General features: G+C 39.9%; 2 protein-coding genes across 4 annotated transcripts in view; both read right to left on the reverse strand.

Annotated features, from left to right (window-relative positions):
• Positions 1–291: 291 nt before the first annotated feature.
• Positions 292–5,154, reverse strand: gng3 (guanine nucleotide binding protein (G protein), gamma 3). The gene is made up of 3 exons (XM_032532739.1): positions 4,752–5,154; positions 3,752–3,851; positions 292–2,024 (listed from the first exon to the last, which is right to left on the reverse strand). Exons 2-3 carry the CDS (start codon positions 3,848–3,850, stop codon positions 1,896–1,898), a joined length of 228 nt encoding a protein of 75 aa, XP_032388630.1. The 5' UTR covers position 3,851; positions 4,752–5,154; the 3' UTR covers positions 292–1,895.
• Positions 5,155–12,613: 7,459 nt separating this feature from the next.
• Positions 12,614–24,693, reverse strand: part of si:dkey-175m17.7 (uncharacterized) — a 21,548-nt gene continuing 9,468 nt past the window's right edge. The window contains exons 2-5 of one of the 3 annotated variants that reach the window (XM_032532700.1): positions 23,105–23,204; positions 18,672–20,755; positions 18,084–18,386; positions 12,614–16,983 (exon numbers count right to left, since the gene is read on the reverse strand). In XM_032532700.1, the coding sequence (XP_032388591.1) occupies positions 16,718–16,983; positions 18,084–18,386; positions 18,672–20,739 (2,637 nt within the window). In that variant the 5' untranslated portion in view covers positions 20,740–20,755; positions 23,105–23,204 and the 3' untranslated portion in view covers positions 12,614–16,717. Of the gene's footprint in view, positions 16,984–18,083; positions 18,387–18,671; positions 20,898–23,104; positions 23,205–24,693 lie in introns of those variants that run through there. The other 2 variants (XM_032532699.1, XM_032532701.1) reach the window with 2 other exon arrangements.

Consider the following 24,693-nt stretch of genomic DNA (forward strand, 5'->3'; position numbering starts at 1 on the left):
GCATTTTATTCACTCAGATGAACTATAAAACCTGCAGCAACGTGTGTCCAGGCTGCGTCACTTAGTCTTCCACACCACCTGCCAACTCAAGATGTAACCAATGTGTAGCAGCTTTTTTTTTTTTTTTTTTTTAAACACTGGCTGATGTGTTTGGACTTGATTGTGGCAACTTCTGTTGTGATATTGCTCCTATTAAAAATAAATCAAGAGTATCACAGTTGAACACATTTTGTTTTTACATGTTTATTAAAGATTTGAATTCTATCAAATAAAATCACAAATGAGAGAAAATGTTTGCTAACAGGATGTTTTATTTCAATGCTCGATACGCCATGGTTACTCTCCCGCCAAAGCTCCAAATTTGATATTGGCAAGACACTGAAAATACATTGGTTGATTTTTGGGAGTTGTCCAGAGCAGGGGTTCCTAAAAGTTTTGAGTTGAAGATCCTGTGGCACGCATGACTTGGGACCATGTCGGAGGGAACTCTGACTGAAAGCAACAACAGTTGTATTGCTACAGTGTAGCATTACAAATGTTTTTTTTTTTTGTGTGGATATGATTTAACAGAAGTACACGTTGCCTGGGCTGTAGAAATAATCACAGAAAGTGACACCTTTTGATTAAAATGGCAATTCCCAAGTCGTTCACATCAGTCCTCGATTCACAACGAGTAGAGACGTTAAGCTGAAGGACCCCTAGCCTGGAGAGCCTCTCATACCTGATTGGTTAAAATGATGATGTACATCTCCCTTTAAAAGTACATTAGAACTAACAGAAATATAAAATTGTTCAGGTGACAGACTCATAACAGAGTAGATTCCTTTTCTTTTAATGGCTTAGATTATATAATTAACGTCCATAACCCCTGGAATGTTTTTTTTTTTTTTGTTAGGTCTATGTGCTATTGAGCTATAAAATCTGGATTTGACAGTGATCAGATGCTCAGAATTGTTGCTTTAGTTTCACAGTAGCACCTATGCATACACACACTTGCACATCCACACCAAAGCAACAGTATAGAAATGAGCACAATCTTAATACGCCCTTGAAACAAATTGATTACATGGTGATAATCCACTCATTAACAGCTGCTGTCCTTGCTAGATACAAGTAACTGCCAAAACAGAGGAACGTGGATAAGGAATACAAAATATATTGACAATAGATGGGATATACTGTAAAGGAAAATCTAAATCCTAATGGAGAAAGAACACTGAATGAAGACCTGGACCTGTAATTAAAGCATGTGTAATCTGAAGAAGGTCTTTACCTCCATCTACACGAAATCGCCACATGGGAGAGGGCATACTTAATTACCTAACATAGGCTTGTCTTTTTTTCCTCTGTTTTCAGGTCTCAAATGTATGGACAATTTCTATGGGGAAAACCTAGCCCTGACCTATCAGAGTAGCATCTGAGACATGTAGCACCACCAAAATCCAAAGACCTAATGTGGGAATTTAGCCTCCCACTTAAGTGTCAAATGCTGTAGAATCCTTAATGTGTGTCTCTTCCTGGGACTGTTTGAGCTTGTTAAGACACCTGATGCTCAGACTGTTTCCTTTTTGGCAGGTACCTGTAATATGGGTTAGCATTACATGTGTTTTCAGCTAGATGATAGCCGTTTCTTAAATTTCAAAAGACGTCCATTCTTTTCTTTTGATGAGGATTCTGATTCTTTATTGATTGAAGGACTGAGACTGACGTTAGCAGTTCAAGAATTTAGTTCCAGATAGTTGTGTAGATGATTGTGTACTGTACATCGGCAGCTTTTATGCAAGGTTACTATAGTACATTGATGTCTTATTTAGATGACAAGTACATGTACACACTGTACATACATGTACATACTGTACAGTTGTACCGTTAATCACAACAATCCCTGTTTGAGCTCAAAGCAGAGCGCAGAAGAATTTCTTCTCCCTGAAAGGGTTCTCTGAGGTGGGCACGGGGCTGATCAGGGGGTCGTCGCAGGAGTGTGCGTCGCAGTACGCCATCAGGTCGGCTGCTGCCTTTGATACCTGGAGATGAAGATGATCAGAGGAAGGGCCACTAATAAACAAGGTTACATTCCTTTTCAACCATTAGTGCATTACACAAAGTCAACATGTATCCTTTGATTTCATGAATCTATCAGTCTCTGGATTAAGAGACTGCATTTGATGTTTTTACACATTGGAAACCCTCATCTTGGTTGTCTTCATATTCTGAAGTATGTCTAGAATATCTTTGGTTGTACAGTATATACTAACTATGTACTTTGTTGTCCACTTTTTCATTGTGGTATGTGCTGCAGGTAAAGCTGTTTATTTAACTGCAGAATGTTAACATACCAGTATTCAGGATCATACAGATTAGTTTAGATTATAGTTTTTGCTTGCATAGATAAGATGTGTTTTAGAACACTATCTGTAACCCTCATAAAGATCATTAGTGTGTTCTCTTACAGCTCTAGTAATGATGGGTATTATCTCCCAGCTTTCATTTGGAACGTTGGTCTTTAGAATATCTTTTTCCCTAGCATGGCAGCGGATGGCTAGAGAAAATGTATTACATCCTTTGTTTCTGTCTGAGGTCCATGCATGTCATCATATACATGGTAAAGTTGTAATGATATTTTGTAATAATGACACCATTTACAACCCCTCACCCTATCATTTTACAGTCTTGGGTTTTCAGCCTTACATTTCAGTGTCTTTCAGTGACAGCTGAAATCTGGCTAATGAAGATCAATCAGTACATGAATGTCGGGGTTTACATTTCTTTTAGTTTTAAAATAGAAATGAAGTTATAAAAATGAAAAGTCATAGAATACCTCTAGTTTTGCTTTATGGATTTCTATTTAAATATTTTAAAGCATATTTTTAGAGAACTTTTCCCACTTCGGCCACCCTACTACAGGTTGGAAGTGGAATTGTCCCATTATGTCCCATGGGAACTACAGAGCCGCTACCCGATCTGGCAAATTTGGATAGTGCCGTTATAGCCGGTACAGGGCCGCAAAGCGAATACAGAAGTGCCGTTCACCCTGTTACGAGTTGAGGAAACACTGAAACGACTTTGGAAAAATAATTTTAAGCACCTAATCGGTCTGAACACAAAACGTTTTCTCATGTCTCTCTTAGAGCAAACCCTCCGTCCAATCTCCCCTTATAAAGTTATGCTTTGTCAGAGGTGACAGCAGCTGAATACTGTCTGTTATATATATGTATTATATGTTATATATAAGTTTGTCCCCTACTGTGTTTCCACACTAATGGATAGTTCTTTTTTTAAGAAGGCAATGTGCCACTGCAAGGTGTTTTCGATGCCATTAGGAACATGACCGAAGCCAAAACCATTTGGAAACTGTCCAACCAAACGCATCGACTTAAAGTGCATTTGTGCTGTCCTTTCAACTTTGATTTGAGGCTTAAATCTACAATAGATGAGCAGCTGCTAAATCTAACCTTTACTTTTTTTAAATCTGAGGGCAGGGTTGGCTTGTGCAGCTGTATCGACCAATAGAAACCAGTGTGGTAGTATTATTATGATTTGTGTGGACATGTAATTACTGCAACATAGAAACCAATTACAGTGTTAAATGTTATTTAATAAACCTTTTTTTTTAGGTGTTGTATAAATAAAATGGATTGGATGAATCCATTGTATTGTTTTACTCATCAGCTGCTTCTATTTCCCCTTTTTTGTATCGTGTTTTTAGCATATTACACTGTTATGATTCATATCAGTGTCCAGCTTGTCTTACCTTTATCCGGCAGAAACTAGCCTCTATCTTCAGTTGCTCCACCAGCTTCCTGGCTTGACCGACACTCATTGTACTGTTCACTGGGGTGTCTCCTTTCATCCTGGCCACAAACACAGCAACATTTAGGCTTCATGGTTTTCATGGACATACATTCTGTAAATCTGTAAGCTTTTTTTTTTCTTTCATAGAAGTAGTTTCCATATAGCCCTGCTTCTTCTTTAGGAATAACTGATTCATCAATCCCAGAAATACAAATCTTCTCTCTGACAAAATGTAAATAAAAAATGTATAAGTAATGTCAATAACTTTAAATGTATATTTCCTTTTCACATACTGTACCTAGGGTTCTTAATTGTCAGAGTTTTAATACATGACTCTAGGGTGTTTAAATTAACTATATATGTGAACTAAGAGTTTTAAGGCAAAACATTATACAGCACTATGATGTCATATATGATAAAAGCTATGATAAAAGCTATGCCCAACAATTATAGTATTTAAATCTTATTCATATATTTTGGCAGCTTTGGCTGCAAAGCAAGCAAAAATGAAACCGGTCGGTCTCCAACAATGAAGTCTAAATATCAGTCAACGTTGTGTCATAGAATTGGCACAGCTGCTACATTATGTCAAAGTGCATGGGAACAAAAGCATATACTCTATATTTAATCAAATGTAAAAGAAACAAACTGGGCCAAATGGTCAGATTTATTCACCATGGCCCATAGAGTCTCCCACCACGAGCAAGAATACAGTCACCATAGACAAATCAAATATAGAATGAAATAGGCATTGTAGCAATCCAGACATGTATGAAATGATGAATAAATGTACATATGACTGAAGAAAATGTGTCACAGATGGAAAAGGAATTAAGTAAGATGGATTGTCAACGGGGGGGGGAAGCAGAGCAGCAAAAGAGCGAATCCATTTCAACCATTCTGGACCTTTCTACATTGTCTTTTTCCTTCTATCACCATCCACCCCCTTTTCTCCTTACCCGTATTATAGTCCTCTTCAGATGCAGTCTTCCCCCCTCTTCTCTGTTATTTTCTCTCTTTTTCTGCCTCTCTGTGACCCTCTGTAAGCTCACGTTTGGTGGTATCAGTGTAGCCGGACCCCACCCCTCACAGACAACAGCCTGGATGGTACCCTGATCTGTACAGCCCAGTGCACTGCAATTCTGCCACAATGAGAGCACTAGATTTGTGGTGGATGGATAGGATCACCCCCTCGGCAGCGAGTGGTACCTGCCAGATGGAGGGAGGGGGGAGCCATTGGTGATGGTTTTCTAATGAGGGCAGATTGTACCATTTTTGTGCTGGAAAAATTGGTTGCCAACTGACATCTCTCAGCTTTCAATCTCCGAGATGGAACAGGATGTCTGCGTGTTTCTTATTCTTTTGAGTGCTAAAAAAACGTATACAGCTTGGTTTGTGAACTTAAGAGGCCTGAATCATTACGTCTCTCTCTGCCTTTTGTGATGCCCACCCTCTCCTCTGTTGCTATGGGGACTGCTGCAGTCTGGTTTAGTGGTTTACATCACAGTTGAAATTGTAAAAAATGTTCCGCTGGTATTTAAATGACTGTGTATGTGCTACAGATGAAAGTAATGTCTTATTTCTCGCATACTAGAATAATGAAAAGAAAAAATGAAATGTCTTGGACGGACGGAAAAGCAGAGGGGGGTGTCCTTCTGTCAGTAACCAGGCTCTTACGACGCTTTTAGACCAAAGACTCTGTGGAGAGTAGAGCTTTCTGGGTAGTAACGCTGCCTGAATGAAAAGCACACCTTTGTAGTTGTGTAGATATAGAATAAAGATTATTTGACCAAAGTACCTCCCATTAAACGTGATGCATCTCCATCGGAAATTCCGAGGATACTCGTGCAGACGGTCGAGCTGGTAACCGGCAACACGCAACTGAACTCTCGAAAAGGGCCCGACGCCATCTTTGCTAGGCTCGCGTTTGCTCGGCCTAAATGGCGCTATGGTTGTGTCCCTCACTTGTCTTTTTTGGCGGTGACGTCTCATTTGGTTGTAATATCTCTGGTAGCGATGAGGCAGATTCGCGTTCGTGCTTGTTTGTCCTTCGTTCTTGCCGTCGTGTAAGCTTAACTAGCTTACTCTGGGGAAAAACCATAGCTTGTATAAAAAAAATCAAAACCTAGCCTATGTACGTTACTACATATAATGAAAGGCAATGTTTGAATGTACATTTGTAGCTTTGTGTTGGGTGGTGAGATTTATTGAGAACATTTTATACACTAAGTAACAGTTCTTGTTCTGTTCTTTTTTTTTCTTTGGGGGAAATTCAACATAATTGTATTGTCAAATAACAAGAAGAATTGACTAAAATTACTAAAAGGTGTTTTGTGAGTCCCCCAAACAAATGTAAACTAGTCTATATAGTCCTTTTATAGTAGTAGTAGCAGCAATATTTTTCAGTGGCATTACTGTATCAATACACATATTCCAAGTATTGATCTTTTAATATATGTGTTGGTAAGTTTGTCTGCTTGACAATCCCAAGTGAGAGGGACAAAAAGAAATGTATCTTTTTAGATAAAACATGTTGGCAAAGTTTCCTTTTGGGAATATCAGTTGAAATTGGGAAAAATTTGAAGTTGGAAAAAAGGTAATAAATTGCAATGTATCGGAGAATATGTTTAAAATTGCAATAATATCGTATCGTGCCATAATTATCGTGATGGTGTCGTGTCACCTCTGGTGATTCCTGATACTGATCTCAACACAGCATGACAGTTCTTATAATCCAGTAACATTGTAAAATTCACTAAAAGATGAGAAAACATGTTTTTATGAATGTTAGAAGGGCAAATGAAAGGATAATGTTGTAGTAAATTGTAATGTAAGACGGTCAAGCGTTTGCAGCTTGGTGTAAACATCAGAGAGCAAAAAGCTGCTCACATACTGTGTCCTTATCTCAACATTTAGCTTTTTATTGTGTAGCATTGACTGATTTTAATCTTTGTCATTACTCGGCCAGGGACTGCAGAGGAGCTTCGTGATAGCCAGCAGTATGTTTGGATGTACACACTGAGGCTGCAGTTTAAGGACTCCATCTGCTGGATGATGCTTGCAGGTTTGACTGCATCTTTCACTTTGTGAAAACCACTTTAACAACAAGTCCGGAGATGTGTGAACCCCCAACTTCTTTTGAGCTAAATATTCAAATCTAATTATCTTAATTTGAATTATAACTTGGTTTGCAAAAAACTGTAGACAGCAACAAATGATAAAATTTAAATTAATAATTTATACTTTTATTGATCCCCAGTGGGGAAATTACAATTTACACTGTGTTTGTTAGTAATCACTACACGTGCTCAGGACCTAATCATGCACAAATAGAGAGACAGCTGGACCATCGCTCTGAGCGGTTGGGGGGGGGTAAAGTGGCATCTCTCCAGCTACCAATCCGCACTCCGTACGGAGACTTGAACCAACAACCCCCGGGTCCACAACCCAACTCCCTACAGACTGAGCTGCTGCCACCCCCATTAGTACAATTTATGAGTACAAATTACAGAACATTTAACTTTTATACTTTTGTGACAGTTAAAAGTTCTGGAAAAACCAAGCAGGTGAACCTTAAAAATGTAAGTCTTATCAACTGGTTATTGACACATCAATTCAACTACTTGTGAATATGTTTTATTTAGCATTCCTTTCCTGTTAATACAACAGTTGTGGATGGTTCATAGGAAGGGTTGTAGTTGTTGAACAACACATTAAAATCCAATTAATTAATTATTGATTTCTGCGTATTATGAACCATGTATGGGTTATATACTGCTAATAAATAGTCCTGTATCTCAGTTTCAAAGTAAAATGAGAGCACATAGAATAAGAAAGGATGATTTCTCCTGTGGCTGCTGTTTGAATAGCAGCTGTTGTGTACTGTCTCTGGTTTTCATGATTGTTTTTAGGCCAAATGTTTTCATGTATTCTTCTGCTGAGCAGATTGGTTTCAGGCAACACATCTACACTTGAAACCCAAATTTAAATCCAGCAGGGACTTGGCAGCATTGCTTGTCATTTGAGAACCAGTTTATATCCATGTGAAAAATTCTTGTCCTGGCACAAACTCTGAAAAACAGTGACAGCAGTTACAAACCAGTACATGACCGCAAGGGCCGTGTCTAAAACGCTCCCCAGATGGTCCACTAGACCTCCTGTTTCATCTCAGCAGGTTATGCTCTGGTGTAATTAGTGTGGGTGCATGACATCCTGCAAATGTGCTGCCCTAATGATAACAATGTCATAGTTAAAAGTGTACACAGTAAAGCAGATGAGCTGTGGCAACTTATTTATTAGGTACAAGATAAGTAAACCTTTTCCAAAATACGAGTGCAAAATGCTTAATACACAAATCTGGCAATGTAATGTTTAATTATCTAATGCTATAAATATTACAACTTATTCACTCTTAATCGTTTCTTTTTAATTAGTCGTTCTTAATTAGGTTGAACTAAATTAATGTCGTGGCACACTGGAGCCTTCAAGTGTGGAAACCTCAAAGCCCGAGTGTTATCACTTAATTTCTTACTCATTTCCTAAAAAATGAATAAATAAAAAATAGCTTTAGTATGTGACGCAAATACAAATGTAAACAGTTCAGTAAATACGAAGTTTAGTGACTAGAATGTTGGATTTGTCTCATAGAAGAACTGGACGTCATCTCTTGTTGTCCACCCGTGTAACGCTGTCACATTGTCCCTGCCGTCGCAAACAAACAGCTGTTTCAAATCAAACTTGTGTGACCCGGTCAATGCATTGTTGACATTTGATTTGAATCCATGCAGCACATTGCAAGGCAGTTCTCTACCTCTAGGTTGAGGTCAATACATATTGAAATAATGTTGATTTTCATTTCCACCCATTTGGGCCATTGATTCCATGATTGGACCCAATAACTAACAGACACTGAAAGGTTGGACGTGTTTCAAGCTCGACGGTTGCGGTGGTGTTAACAAAATACATGATTCAGTATCTGTGGGACTCAGAGGGTTAACGTCTGATGACGACTAGGGGCTTTTAATGGGGCTGCATCTCAATTATCTCCAGAATTGAGTAAAACAGTTTTGACAGTAAAACGTCCATTATAATTACAGACCCATTCCTTTTGTTAATAACGCAATTTGAGGAAATATTTGACACCAGAGCACCGTTGGAAGTGAAAACAGATTTGCTAGCAACTGGTATGCAGATGTGTGCCACCAAAACTATGCTATGGAAACATTCAGGATAATCTCCAATAAATATGTCAGAAATTGTTATATTGATTTAATTAAGGGCATTGGGGCATGCACTGGCAACATTCTGGTTTGTTTCATAATTAGATTGTTGCTGACAGATTTTTCTGTGCAAACCTGTTTCCTATATACTACTAAATGGCTTTGTCTAAAATGTTTTTGGGGAGATGTTATCACAGCATTTTGTGACTTTGTAGAAAAAAGTTTCCTAGGCATGCCGTATAAAAAATCTCACTTGACGCTTGGCTATTTGCTGGGCTAACATTGCAAATCTGCAGCTGATGGGAATTTCATAAGTTTAGCAAGTATTTGCTCTTAAACCCGTATTGTTATGATTGTAGTAGCAAATTTAAACTTTTACCTGATGATGGTGCTAGATGCAAAGTGAAGGGATCAACCAAGTTATTACAGTTCATCCTGAGGGGGGCATGGCTATTCTGTACCAAATTTCATGGCAATTCCCTTCAATAGCCGTTGAGATATTTCTCTTAAAGGTCCCATGGCATTAACATTTCACTTCATGAGTTTTTTAAACATTGATATGAGTTCCCCCAGCCTGCCCATAGCCCCCCCGTGGCCAGACATGGCGATTGGTGTAAACCGAGCAAGGTTACCTCCCATTTTTCTGCTTTGCCCCAGAATTTGGCCCGCCTATGAGAAAGAGAGAGACATCATGGCTCACAAACAAGCGAAGCATGGCAGTTGGTCAAAGCCAAACCCCCAGCCTCCACCTTGCCCCCCTCTCTCCTCTTAAATAGCATTTAAAGCTACAGACTCAGAAATGGCACATCCTAAGGAAAGCTCATTGTGGGACTGGCTTTAGTGGCTGTAACTCTGCACCAAATCTGAATTTTGGGAAAGAGACTTCAGATACTTTAAAACCACAAATAACAACAATGTGGTTGCAACAGATGAAAAGTCAGGGTAGGAACTTTTTGGGATCACCAAAGTAGATAGGGTTCATCTTCTGAGGACGATAAACTTTCATTGCAATCCATCCAATTAGACTGAGATATTTCAGTCTGGACCAAAGTGGTGGATCCATACAGTGACATTACCGTCCCTGGAGCAACGCCCCTAGCACGGCTAGAAAGGAAAATATGGATTATTGTTAAACAGGAAATCCTGAGATCAACACTTGCAATAAGATTTGTCAAATTAGAGATCGAGGAGTCATGAAATACAAGCCTCGCCCTCACAGTTTAAAACAGTCAGTACGGTATTGCCCCACACGGCTCATGCTTTTTATTTTGCAGTAGTTATTGCCTGGCTGGCAGTGAGTTTGTTTTAACCTCTCTTACTGATCGATCCGCCCCGGGTGCTCAATCACACAGTTGTGAATCCCAAACCAGCTCTTATGTAAGGATGAGCGAAGCAGATCTGGGTGGGGTGATCATCTGAATCATCAATTGCAGCTGGCCGTTTGTATTGACGGTAATGTCACTGCTCAATACTTTCCAAATAGACACTGCTGACTTAATTCAGAGAGTGCTGGTGATCTGTCGGCAGCATGCGCTTCAGCCTATCACGGTGCATGTTTTTGTAGGATGTTTGAGTTCCCCAAAGCTCTCAGCGCACTCACGGAAACAATCATACAAAATTTAAACAACAGACAATGCCAAGAATGATCATTTTATCAGGGTTTTTTTTTTTTAATGAAAAGAGCCAGTTCCAGTGTGTTAACTAGAAATTAACATGGAGAACAACTTCAATTCACAATCCAGCCATCAGGTTTTGTACGGCACAATTTAGAATGTAATTATCAAATTCAGCAAAAACCAACAAAAGAGAAGACAATCTCACCAACACAAGAACCAGATTAATCAGAGCGAGTGCTAATCAAACATGTAAAAATGGAAGAGAAAGTACATGTGCCAACTGAGTTTGTCCACTGAGCCTCCTCAAACTTTTTTATGCAGCTAGTGCAACTAGTGTGTTGCACAACTGTTCTGCCCGGCTGGGAGTTTGATCTCGTGCCAACACAATGTAGTCACATCTAAACCAATGATCCATTTCCACACACATCACTTTTGTTGTCATCTACATCCTTGTAACTCCATGGGGTAGATGCTGCTGCCTAAATCTTCTAAACTTAGTCCTTTTTTTGGAAGTTGTTGATGCATGTGAAGCCTGTTCATATTTGAGATAATATTCTTGACACTTGTTACACATTCTCTGAAGTATATTTACTCAACTCGACGTTTTGCGTAACATTTTCTGCTACAAGATTATTTATAGATGCATTTTGTGGGGGGCTTATATGCCTTATAAATAAGTTTAGATGGCCCAATGCCCGTGTACACTAAGAATATATTTTGTTTGATGAAGAGGTAAATTAAACAAGGTCCAAACATAATCTAAATGTTTCATAAGTTAGCTTTAGGTAGTTTACCTCAAAAGCAAACATATAAATACAAAAGTACCCTAATTCATCAATGGATGTGGGTTTATAACTTTGTCTGCATTACTGACATTGTAATAGACACCATTGTTGTTCAGTATTAATTTTGTCAACCAATTCTATTTAAAAAATACTTGACCTCACATAATGAGATCAGCTACATATACTGTATATAGAGGCTACTGAATTTAATCTGAATATTCTTTTGCCATTCACACCAAAGAATTGTCCAAAAAAACAAAGCAATCTGTCCAGCAGTTTTACCGTATTGAGTTAAAATCAACTACAATTTTGCAAGTGAAACATATGCAGGTTGTGGTAAAATGTGCAGATTTGTATCAGAACAATGTTAATATGAACATTAAAATTGACTAATTGAATACTTTTATATGTTTATGTCTTAAACAACAAAGAAGTAAGCACAGCTTCCAGCATCCTGACATAGTCGCAGAGCAGGTATATGTTTAACATCTTAGTTTAGTGTGTTAGCATGCTAACATTTTCAAATTAGCACTAAAGTACAGCTGAGGCTCGTAGAAATGACATTGGCGTTGCAGGTCTTTGGTCACAAACTAAAATATTGGATAAACACACATTTTGACGTGTAGATTGTACATAAAAGGTCAGGGGATTACAGTTTTTACAAATCATCCTCTGGGGACCATGAACGTTTGAACGTACAGCATTTAATGGCAATCCGTCCAATAGTTGCTGATATTTTTCATTCAGGACCAAAGTGGTGGACCAACCAACCAACCAACCAACCAAATAACCAACCAAAATGTCCATGCCTAGAGCCATGTCGCTTTAAGATTTCAAAATAACTTTTGAAATCTATGTAATCCTGTTTATGTCCTTTTCATAGATTTCACTCAATTTTTTGATTAAAATTTGAAGCAAATCTCAAAATATACGCTGCACATGTCAAGGAAGTATATTATACATCGCAACATGTGATACAAATATGCATCTTGTCATAATTTCAGTTACTGGATTAATGTTTTAACTCAGCAGCATTTAATCCTTGCATTTTTTTTCCCTCATAAATGCTGATAAAGGACAGAGATTAGTGTCAAATATTCCTATGGATGGAGATTTTCTCATATAACGTAACTGAAGTCAATGGTAAAACTATGACCCAACCTAGACAACAATTTTTTTTAAAGATTAACCCAGTTGCAGAAAATAGCAACATCACAGTTTTATTGACCACAGTGAGCGATGAGTTGAGCTCGTAAAAAGGCTTTACTGCTACATTTGAACTTTCTCTATCCTTTTTATCATGCGTGTTAAGGAAGACCAACAGGAAAAGGCTACAGATCCTTCTGTTGTGCACACAGTCACTCTGAGATGAACACACTGCCCCAAGGCAGCTCAAGAATAAAGCCTGGATTAAATTGGAACAATGTAAGCAGGGCCTCCATATTCAAGTCCACTCTGTAATGGTCACCTTTAGCGATTTTCACCACTTTTCGTCAGCTAAATGTGACGTACAAAATAAAAGTCTTTGTGATATAGCAGCATTGTATTAGTCACAGTGCACCTGAAAGAATCATGAAGAGTATAGTCAGTACATGAAGGTAAAAACAATGTCTTGATACAAGGACCAGTTACTACAATATGAAAATATTACATTTGCTTATGAAAAAAAGGAGCATCACAGGTTAGATAACATGAGTTGTTGGGTCTCTGGAGGAGGAGGGGGCGCTGGGGTGAAATAGCACAGCATTACTCTGCTAGTCATACCTGAAGAGTTCTTACCCCCGTTAGGAAGGAAGGAGGTGATCTGCTTTTTTCTTGAATCATTTTATAATCATCATCAGTCCCATGAGTCATTATCCTTCAATTCAATATTTGGTACAGGAAATAACACCTTTTAAAAAACAACAAAAAAGACCAATATAGTACAAACAGGAATAATTAAGTCCCTACAAATAAGCAATGCATGGATATACAATGTTCTCAAAACCTTATCATACATACTGTAACAACTTTCCTCTTTTCAAGTGCTAAACACAAATGGAAGATTTCTTTTTTATTTTTTTTTTACACACACTGACACTCACAGAGACACTGGCCCTTCAGTTTATATGAATTAAAGAGAAAATGTTCATTTTCTTTCCATGTATCTCTCCAGTACAAAGGTCTGAGGTCAGTACTGACTCATAGTCCATACAACCTGGAACGAAAGAAATTGCTTCGACAGCCATTTTGCATATAAAGTCTGTATAAAAATCAAGGAGCAATAGCAACAGGCCCTCTTCAAATGTTAATAATATGACACACCTACTGGGAGCTGAGCTGGAGAGACTGGAGGAGCGACAGCATGTTTGGTGTGAATCTCTCCAGCTGAAATGAAGGCAAAAGGTAAAAACAGGAATGCGGTATGTTGACCTGCGTTCACTGAGGTCTGATAACAGTGAAACTGTAATACTGCAATACTGCAACGCAAAGCACGGCTCAAGATCCTTATTGTCACTGCAGAGTTGGAAGCTGGCGTTCTGTCCGAGCAGCCTATTTTACAAAACAAAGATTCATGAACAAAAAAAACTGTAAGTACACAGTTACAGTAAATGTGTATACATTACATGATGAAGACGTTTGTCTGTAGAAAAATATAAAGCCTATATCAATGTCTTTTAGACAGAAAATAAATCCAACAAGCAAAATTCAGGATCATTTTACAAAGTCATATTTATAATGACAACACGGGAGGACCAGATTACACTAAAGGCTAAACTGAAGGCATTTTGGTCTTAAAAACATGGAGGAGGGCGTTTTGTTAAAAGCTGGAAAAGGGAGCACTGGAATTTAGATGCAATATTACAAGAATAAACACAAATACTGACAAAGTTGATCTCAGTTGTAAAAGTTTATATGCAGTTAAATTTAATGGGATTTTGATTTGTTTGGGTTTTTATGGATACAGAAACTGTACCTTCCCACTCTTCAAGTGAGCTTGAATCAGTAGTATACGGTATGTGTGCATGTCTCTGGACTATCAGAGTGCCTGGGTGTCCCTGTCCTCTGTCTCATAAAAAAAATTAATAATAATAGGAGCAAAAGTCCTCTCTTCCTAAACTTGAATCTTTCTTTACAAGCAGTGTCATAATTTGCACTGTTTAACAATTGAAATTAAAATTTATTTTGCAAATTCTTACGTCACAAATTATTGTATATAATAACAGCATGTTATCAAAAATATGTATGGCATCAGTTTAGAAAATGTGCAAAATAATTCTCATCCTTACCTACCAGTTTAGAAAACATCCCTTCTCCACCAATCACTGATTCTTCCCATACAGTAATATTAACTGATATAATATGCAGTTTCAACATGAAGCTACGATGCTTCGGAAAGCTGGATTCTGCAGTTTGTGTCACTTTGTTTCACGCCTTTTACTGCCCCACATTTAAGTCTCGCTCTGCACTGACTTTGCACATGTTAATTGATGCATGAGCCATAATTTGTAACTGTTTTATGTTTCTACCGTTTTTTATGTATTTTCCCATGTTTAGTGATGTTTTGTTTTAACCTTAAACCAGACTTACTGTGCATTGTCTGTACGGTACCTATAACGGTAATTGAATGTGTATTGAATAGGACTCGGGCCTCGACCTTAAGAATACAGTGGAAGAGTTCACAGTGAATCATCCTTCTCTAATCAAACCAAAGCCTTCATAAAACAAGTCACGCATAGTCACGAGGGACACAGTAAAGTTCAGGAAAGACAACAAGGTAAAGGAACAGTTAGGGAGCATCATACATCAACCAATCAGCTACCAGACATCATCATCTCTAAAAACAGTGATGTTGTTTTTACTCCTTCATGAACATATTAGGATAACTAAATATAAAGTAGATTTGGCTTTAAGAGTGTTCATGACTTAAGGTAAGATAGTGTATGCTGCGAAACTATACATTTCATTTTTGTTCTTGGTTGTCAGGTCCTTTCTGGTACTGTGGGAAATGGAACTGCCGCAGGATGTTAAATCAAAAACCAAAAATCAAGGGTTACAAAATAGTTTCAAACAGTTTTTTCACCATAACACTTTTGGCTCTATGTTCCCAACCAGACAGGTAAATGTTGCCTCTTTACTTTTACTGCGTTGTCTCCAATAAATGTCACTGCCATGTGCTTATTATATTTAGAGAAATATCTGTTTCATGCCAAAGAACAAATTCTAATAATGCATTTCTCTTAGGAATTCACCACAAAATAAATAGTGCACAGTTGAAGAAGGTCTGTCGTTTTAAAGCACATCATTACAGCAGGACAATAACTCACACTACCCAGATATACTGTAAATCATAAATGTGCATAAAGAAAATCTCTGAAAGCACTGTTGGGATGTGGTTTCAGCTCTGCAGTAAATGTGTTTATAATGAGCTTATTTCAGTGTATTAACCTGCATAATGAAGTGTGGTTTTTATTCACACACATTAACACTGTGTTATATTGTCACTCCAACCATGTAAGTGCACAGCGTTATTTCAGTCTTGCAATACTTTTTATTTGCTAATATACAGGCCGCTTCACTGAAATAAATCCATTCTTACACATTTCCATGAGGTGTTTGTCCCTTTAGTGATAGGTTTTCCAGGTTAATGCTACTCACGTCCCTGCTCGGTCCGTGTTACTTCATTGCACAGTTTACAAATAGGAAAAACCCATGTACATAATATTAACCACATACAGTGACTGAGATCTATGTAAAGAAATTCTTCTCAACCTTGTGACAGTTCCGTTAGTGATAAGAAACAAAAGCATGGGAAGTAAAGTGCATTGTAATAACCTGTGTGTTGCTACATGTGGTGGAAACAGAGTGGTGCTGTAGAGGAAGTAGGACCAGTAAACCTTTTCAGTGTTTGTGTACCCGTTCTGCATGCATTAATGATTAATGGCAAGAAAGTCATTGTATTTTTGTGTGAATGTAAACACTGGGAACAAAAAGGAAGAGGCATCAAAACAGAAATGCGATATCTGAGAGCGATGTACGTCTGTACAAAATATTGGCACATTATCTTATAAACAGTACGCTGGATGATAATCATGTTGTCTAAGAGTTACAACTTAAACAAATGAAGCATCCAGTCTTTTGTCTCATATTTCACAGTATTAGAAGTGCACTAATTGCCAAACGCGCCACCATTTTCCAATTGTAATAGCTCTCATCATGTCTCTCTTCTACAATGTGCTGCACTCTTTCTGTGTCGCTCCTGAATGCCACTATAATCTCTTCTTTACTTGCAGTAACCCACCACGCTCCTGACCCCTGACCTTCCTCACACCTGCGTCTCCACGCCGCTCAGTTTAGGCATCAGGATACGAGGAGTCACCCCGGAGTTGAGGTCCCTCTCGAACTCCAAAAGCTGGCCCATGAAGTTCAGATTCGGGGACACCACTGGACGACGACTCCGCACGTATTTGTAGGCATCCGTCATTGTCATGAGGGTGTGCTTCATAAGGTACGCGATGACAATGGTTGCAGAACGGGACACGCCTGCCTGGCAGTGTACCAACACCCCCTGTCCACTTTGATATGCCTCCTCTGTGGATGAGAACAACAAAACAGATGAGCTCAATTTTTCTGAATTAAGTCAGTAAAAACTGGCTTAAAGGTCCCATATTCTGCTCATTTTCCAGTTCATACTTGTATTTTAGGTAACTACCAAAACATGTTTACATGCTTTAATGTTCAAAAAACACTATTTTTCTCCTACTGTCTGTCTGAATATACCTGTATTCACCCTCTACCTGAAATGCTCCGTGTTAATGTCTACCGCTTTAAGCTCACCTCCCTCTCTGCTCTGATTGGTCAGTGTGTCCAGATCTTCTTTACCTACACTCTCTGAGTCTCTGCACTTCCATTGGAGCCAGGGAATGACTGTAACGGCACTGTAGCGGCAATTTCTACCTTAATATAACATAATTGTGACATCACAACTGTACAGAAGTTCTGGCGGCTCATTTAAAGGGACAGTTTCTGAATACGTGCTGGGTGGATTTCACTGTGGACAGAGGTTTTGATACTTTCACAGTATTTATACAGCACCTCTACATGTTTAATAATGAAAAAATACATGGAAATCTCACTACAATATGGGACCTTTAACACTGCATTCTGGCCAGCTGTTAGCATCTGTGAATATAAAAATCAAATCACTGTCGTTAAATCTGGCAACAAACAATACATCTAGCAAGCCCTACAACAGGAATCATTACATCCTAAATAAAGAAGTAAGCCCGTTTACATCCAAAATGTAGGGTGGCAACATGCATGCTCCTGTGTTTAACATTTCTATCTTTTAAAACATAAACTGGCATTCACAAATAGTCCCTCTCACCATTGCAACCCATATACTTTCTGTTTTTGATAAACACTAAACACAAGTTCTTCCAGTCACAAAAGAAGTCTTAAGACGAGTCTCTTCTACCCCAGTGTAGGTGGCAAGGAGGGTCAGGAGGACTTAACTTCTTAGACAGTGACACAAAAGTCAGTGTCACGGCCTTGAAAGGAAATGAACTGACTCTTGATTATAAAAGCTAGTCGTGTTGCAGTTCAATGCATTCTTTTTATTTTCTTGACTTGAAATCCTCACTGAAAAAACCCTCACAGGCACAACAATATATCAGAGGTGGGAGTCTCACCAATGAACTCAAAAACCTCCTCAAAGTATTGTCGAAGGTTTTGCTTGCTGTTGTCAGTTGCTGGCAGCCTTTTGTAGCGCAGCCCAGAGTTGACGTGGTAGAGGGGCAGGTGTGTGGTCACGTTGACCACGTAGCCGATGTTGAGGCGCAGCAGCAGGTCCAGGTCCTGGGCGTCTCTCTCGTTACCCAGAAACAGGAAGGGCAGGATGGGACTGACCACGGCATTCTCCGCATCGGGAGTCATCGCGGTCTCATCGGACAGAAAGGCTGGCAAAGAAGACGAGAGCGGCAGAGAAAGGTGCACTGGAAGAAGACAAGACGGAAAAACGGTTTAATATTATTAATGTTATTAACGGTTTAATATAAATCGGTTTAATATTTTCTGCAGTCTGTGCAAACCAATTAGCAGTATTTACTGACTATCAAAGCTGTCTGGTCGTTAGCATTTTGATTTGAGTTGACATCTGCAGTATATGACACTCAACTCAATATGACCCAATTGTATGTCAATGAGTGCAGTGGACAATGAGTTACTTCACAGATATTATGCATATGTTACCACTTGAGTGAATTGTAAGATATTCTTACTTCTGCTGTTCTCCTCATCTTGCTCTCTGTTAAGGGAGTTGAGGGCCAGGTGAAGGGACTGAGCCGACGGCAGGGAATGTCCTCCCTCCCTGTCTCTCTGCCAAGGTTTGGGTTTGATGAGTGTGCCAGGGGCGGACGGTGGGGGCGAAAAGGACACAGGTGACGGTGGAGAGGCAGAGCTGGGAGAAGGGGAGCGTGGATATGCTGCATCTCCGTCTTGCTCAATTCCTACATCTTCGGCTTTATTCAAGAGCCTCTTCAGCGAGCTCCGGCCATCGTCGTACCCAGATCCTGACCTGCGGCCCATAAAATCAAGGGCAGCCATTTTCCCTTGCTGAAGCCGGCGCCGGCCGGCACGGTCTGTTAGCTGAGACTGGGCATATTCCTGGAGGTTTTGACAGTCCAGGAGGGCAAGGCCTGTTCCGTTACTGCCATTTTGGGCCGGGGTTGCACAGGTCTTCCCGACTCCTACTCCCATCCCGGCACAGTGATTCTTTTGGGCTTTCGAATGGGTCATCTTCTTAGCCAGTTCTTCAGGCCAGATAGTCCGCACGCTGTAGTCATCATCATCGGCTTGGAACATACCCATCGAATGAGCCGCTCCGATGCCTCTTCCGGGGGGTTTGCCTCTGCGAGGGTTAAATGTCACCACTATGGGGTCGCTGCTGCAGTAACTGCAGGTGGAGCTGCCTGTCTGAGAGGCTTTGGGGTTGCAGCCTGTGACGCAGCTCTGTATCGCCCGGAGCGGGGCCGAGGATGACAGCGGGGTACAGGGCAGGCATCCCCCCACCAATTTTTTACGAAGGATAGCAGGACTCTCAAAATTTCTGGCCTCGCTAGAGCAGGAGGCACAGCTGAGCGGTTTGAACAAGGTTGCTCGGCAGTCAGACACAGTGCTGTTAGAAGAGGAGGTGTTGGAGGTGGAGGCGGTGGAGAGACACCCACCCAGATTTCTTAGGCCCATTTCCTTGCCTCCTCTCTTCACTGCTCCGACATTATGAACACAGGAAAACGAGGTGGAAGAGCTTCCTCCACCTCCTTGGCAGCTAGCAGGGTGCCCCTTACACCCTCTGCATTTTACCAACCTCCAGCAGCCGCAACTGAATGGGTGGGTGCAGTCGATGGTGCAGGTATGGTCAGGGCTGGGAAACCCTCCAGCGTGAGAGGAGCCGGGGGAGAGGGGTAGACCAAGAATGTGAGGGCGGAGAGGCCTGGTGCGGGACGGGTGCGGCTGGCTGAGTTGCTGAAATGAAACTGGGACATGGGTGGGCTGGGTGGGAGGGGACGACGGATAGTGGGAGTTTAGTATGGAGGCACGGGGCACGGGGACGGAGTTTGTGTGGTAGGGCAGACTGTGACTATTTTGGTTTTGATGGACAGTTCCCAGTTTGGAATTCTTATTGCAACCTACAGAGGGAAATGCCTGATCGCCTCTGTTAAGAAAACTAGCATTTTCCTTTTCACTCCTGAACTTATGCTGCTGCGCCTGTGCCGGGACAAATTGCAGGCCACCTTTGGGGGAAGATGACAGCTGAATATGGCGACTTCGCTGTGACTTGTGTTCGCCACCACTTGGCCTCACTGCAGTTCCACTTCTTCTGTCACACTGTCCTTGATCCAACTGTGAAGAGGCACATTTCCCTCTGCCACCCTTTACACTTCCACTGCGCCCTAACGAGTTGCTGATTCCTCCTCCCCGTCCTCCTTTGTCCACCGTCACCCGGATATCAATAGTATGTGTGTGGGAGGGCAGCCGTGGGCCAAGAGTTACTGTGCCATTGCTGTGGCAGTGGCTAGGAATGTGGCTGACACCTGCTGGGACGACAGGCTGGTCGCTCTTAAATTTCTGCACACGAGAGGATCTGCGCTTGCATTCCAGAGTCAGAGATTTACAGGAGGGTGGATAGAAATGAGACTGCGAAGGGTGGAATTGAGGAGGGTGTCCATTGGCAGAGGCTGATATTTGAGAGGAGTGCTGTTGGATGGTTTGTGGGGAAGCCTCGCACAGGGCTACGTTTTTAGGGCGCTGAATGACCACTATGCGCTCATCAAGAGGGAGGGGAGGCATCTGGCTTTATGCAAAGCTGTCCAATGAGCAGGGAGAGAGAGACAGAAAGAGAGTAGTTATGAAATGACAAACACTGGAAATGTGGAGTGCACTTTAATTTCTATCAGTTTAGACACAAACAGCACATGCTGATGCAAAAGTAATTTTTTTGCCTTGCAGCTATGAAATATTTACGATACAGTGCTGATATATTGTATATAATGATATAGTACGTTACAGTATTTTGAAATTCAATTTAAAAAGAATTAAGGTAAAATATTTGTGAAATGTAAAGAAAAATTCCACATCAACCACAAGAATGACAACACATGTTGACAACAACAATAGATTTTTATGTTTTGTGTGTTTTTGGAAGTCATGTCTAAGGCATCTTTTGAAAAACACACACAGAACAAATACCAAACCAACAATGTTGCATCTCAGTTTTGACCATTAACATGTCACACATTTCCTTTCACATTTTCTGCAAATGAAAGGAATAACCCCACGGAGGTGCATGTTTGATTTGTAATGATTATGTTTGCCAAATCAATTTCAACATGCACATCACAGTCTTTTACCTGCTTATACCAGGGCCACTTGCCAGGCATTTAATGCTCATCTATATTTGTAGCACCTTTAAATTTGAACTTCTTTTCCTAGTAATATCATTACTATTAGGGCATAAAATCCACAGGTGCAAGAGTGTGTACCTGTTTGCATTTAGCAGCAAATAATCTCAGCTAATCCTGATGGCAGTGAGGCTTCTTAAAAGCTCAGTGACAAAAGCTACATCAAATGAGCTGGAACAACTTCATCTCTCTGATGGGTCCTCATTCTATGACGCATTCAGTCACATGAATAGCCAAACTAAGTCACGGCTGATTAGAAAAATAGCTAAATATACTGTACAGCTGCTGTGCATGTTCATTGCTCTTGACGTAGAGGTTTTAAAACTACAAGCCCATGTATGTGAATGCTTCTGTGATGTGTACATGTCTGTTTATGCACTACTTAAAACTGACAAAAATCAGCTGTCTTTGTACTGAAAAATAATACGCTGACTCTCAAAATGAGCCAATGCCTCAGTGGGATTCTTCACTTTAAATGTTCAATGCTGAAGAGCCATGTGAATATACCCGAAATGAAACATTTCCTGCTCCCAGCCATCTGTCCTGCCTCTGGAATAAACTAAATTAACCAAGTCCTTTGGGCCAATTAGAAATGAGCATTTGTCCAGGCCATGGCATAAACAGAAGGTCACCACGTACACAACAAAAGAACTCATCTGGAGAGAAAGCTTTCTCACCATAACCCAGCAAAAAGTCAACTGAATGTAGTTTATAAATATGCGCTTTTTAATAAACTACATATAGAATTCATATTTGTATCACTAAACTGCCTTTTTGATCAATGCTAGCACAGTTACTACAGGACTTTAGACTTTAAATTTGTATATTAATTCGGTGCATTCATTATAAGACCGCTCTCAAACATTAGGATGAAAAAGGATTGTCGTTAAAGTAAAAATCCACCCTCTAATACACACACTGTTAAATACAATCAATCTGAGATGGTCAGTGCACCCAGGAGATGTTTTGGTAGAGTAAGTACTTTAATTTAGTTTGTGCCACACCAGCGGCATGGCTGTAGTAGTGGCTATACAGGGCGATTAGGAAGATGTTAAATGCATGCTAACACGCAAAACTAAGATAATAAACATTAAACTGGTATTAAACTTAACATCAGCATCCTAGCATTTCCATTGTGAGCTTGCTGACTTTAGCTTTCAGCTCAAAGCACAGCCTGAATACAGACTTATAGAGCTGCTAGCATGGCTGTAGACTCAGCTTACATTAACAGTTTACATTACAAAACATATTTTGTCATGTACTCCTAGTGATATCCAACATTGGGATGGAGGCAGAAATTTCATGTGAAAACACATTTATCTGCATGACTAGATTCCACTAGAGGAAGTGAGGGGATATTTAGATAAATCCCCCCTTTAAACTCCACAGTAGATGAGGTGGAGATTTATCAACCTTTAATAACATTGCTCAGATTTAGCCACCAAACAACAAACTAGCCTGTCACTACAATTTTCACATAGCTGTTTTAATACTGTGTCGATTAAGGTGGATTCTAATTTTAACCATAAACTCAAGTCATATTTATCAAGAATCTCTCAGGGAGTGGAATACTAAAAAGTTAAAGGGACCAGATACTGAGGAAAACACTGGCTGACAGAAACAAATGGGTAGAGAGAAAATACAGGGAGACAGATAATAACATGACACTGTAAACCACAGACTACAGGGGAGGAAGGAACATGTCAAAAATAATCTGGGGATGCCTTCAGTCCCAACACAACACAGATACCGACCCATGAAGAAAGCAAACCACGCTCCAGTGTCCCCATGCCTATATCCACGCACAGAGTCTGGTGATGGTATCCTCATCTTTTTTTCCTTTTTCAGCCTTGCCTGTGGTGGAGGGGGTTGGGGGGTTACAATGACCCAGTTTTATCATGGTGGAAGTCACTATCACTCTGATCACTTTTCTCTCACACACTGTAAAACTGCAGGCTGGCTAGTGGCCTTTTCACTCACTCCTAGTCAAAGCATCAGCAGACAGTAAAGGGCCACACAGAGAGATGGAGTTAAATACTAACACAAAGAGATTCCCTTTTGAAATGTCACTGCCACATGTTGACATGATACGTCATAGCAAGAATACAATATAATGCACTACAGACTGTAGTAAGGAATTACTCTGGAAACCCTAGACCATCGGATGGGACAATAAAAGTTTCTTTGTTGGCAGCATTCCTACATACAGTCAAATGTGCAACATGATTTAAATGGGAAAACAAAAAGACAAGCATTAGAATTATCTGCTTTGTTATCTGGAACCATTTGATGACGTTTTAGTCAAATAATCTGAGCAATCTTCACAATTAATCTCAAGTATTTTATTTATCCTTTATTTAACCAGGTAATACCCATTGAGATTAAAAATCTCTTTTGCAAGGGAGACCTGGCCAAGATAGGCATCAAAATTACATCACATCAATACATACGTACAAAGACACACACATTACAATAAAATCTCAATTAAAACATTGACATGTGAGGGAGTCCAACTCAAAGCTTCTCATTCTCATCTTAAAAATACTCAAAGGAACCAATTTACTAAGTTTCAAGTTCTTCTGCAGCAAATTCCATGTAAAGGGAGCAGAGTAAGCAAAGGCCTTTTTACCCAGCTCAGTACTGACACGTGGGACAGAAAACAAGACAACAGCCTGAGAACAGAGAGAGTAATGACCAGTACTTTTCTTCATAAAAACATAAATAAGATGGAAACGCACCAAGAATAGCCTTATATATAAATGTATACCAATGACAAAGCCTCCTTGTAGCCAAAGCAGACCACCCTACACGGGAATACAACTCACAGTGATGGGTGCAAACTTTACAATTAGTAATAAATCTCAACGATGCATGATAGGCTGCATCAATCATCTGAAGGCATTGAGCAGATGAATGCATATATAGTATATCACCATAATCCAGCACAGTTAAAAAAGTTGATGCCACTAACCGTTTTTTAACATTAAAAGAAAAGCACAGCTTATTTCAAAAGTAAAAACCCAATTTTAGTCTCAACTTTCTCACTAGACAGTGAACATGAGGCTTAAATGATAGGCAGTCATCAATAACAATACCAAGATACTTATAAGTTGTAACAGTCTGTATTTCACGTCCATCAAGAGTAACCACTGAGGGAACATTCAGTGGCTTGTTCCGAAGGTCTGTGAAAAGTTCGCACTGAGTTCTGTCACTAAGATAGCTTGAGAACCAAGACACAGTTTTCTTTGAAAACCCCGATTTAAGAAGCCTAATCTTTAAAACATTATGATCAACCGTGTCAAAAGCTTTTGACAAATCAATAAAAAGTGATGCACAGTGCTGC

This window comes from Etheostoma spectabile, chromosome 13 (genome assembly GCF_008692095.1).
Source record: "Etheostoma spectabile isolate EspeVRDwgs_2016 chromosome 13, UIUC_Espe_1.0, whole genome shotgun sequence".
In the NCBI taxonomy this organism is placed as follows: Eukaryota; Metazoa; Chordata; class Actinopteri; order Perciformes; family Percidae; genus Etheostoma; species Etheostoma spectabile.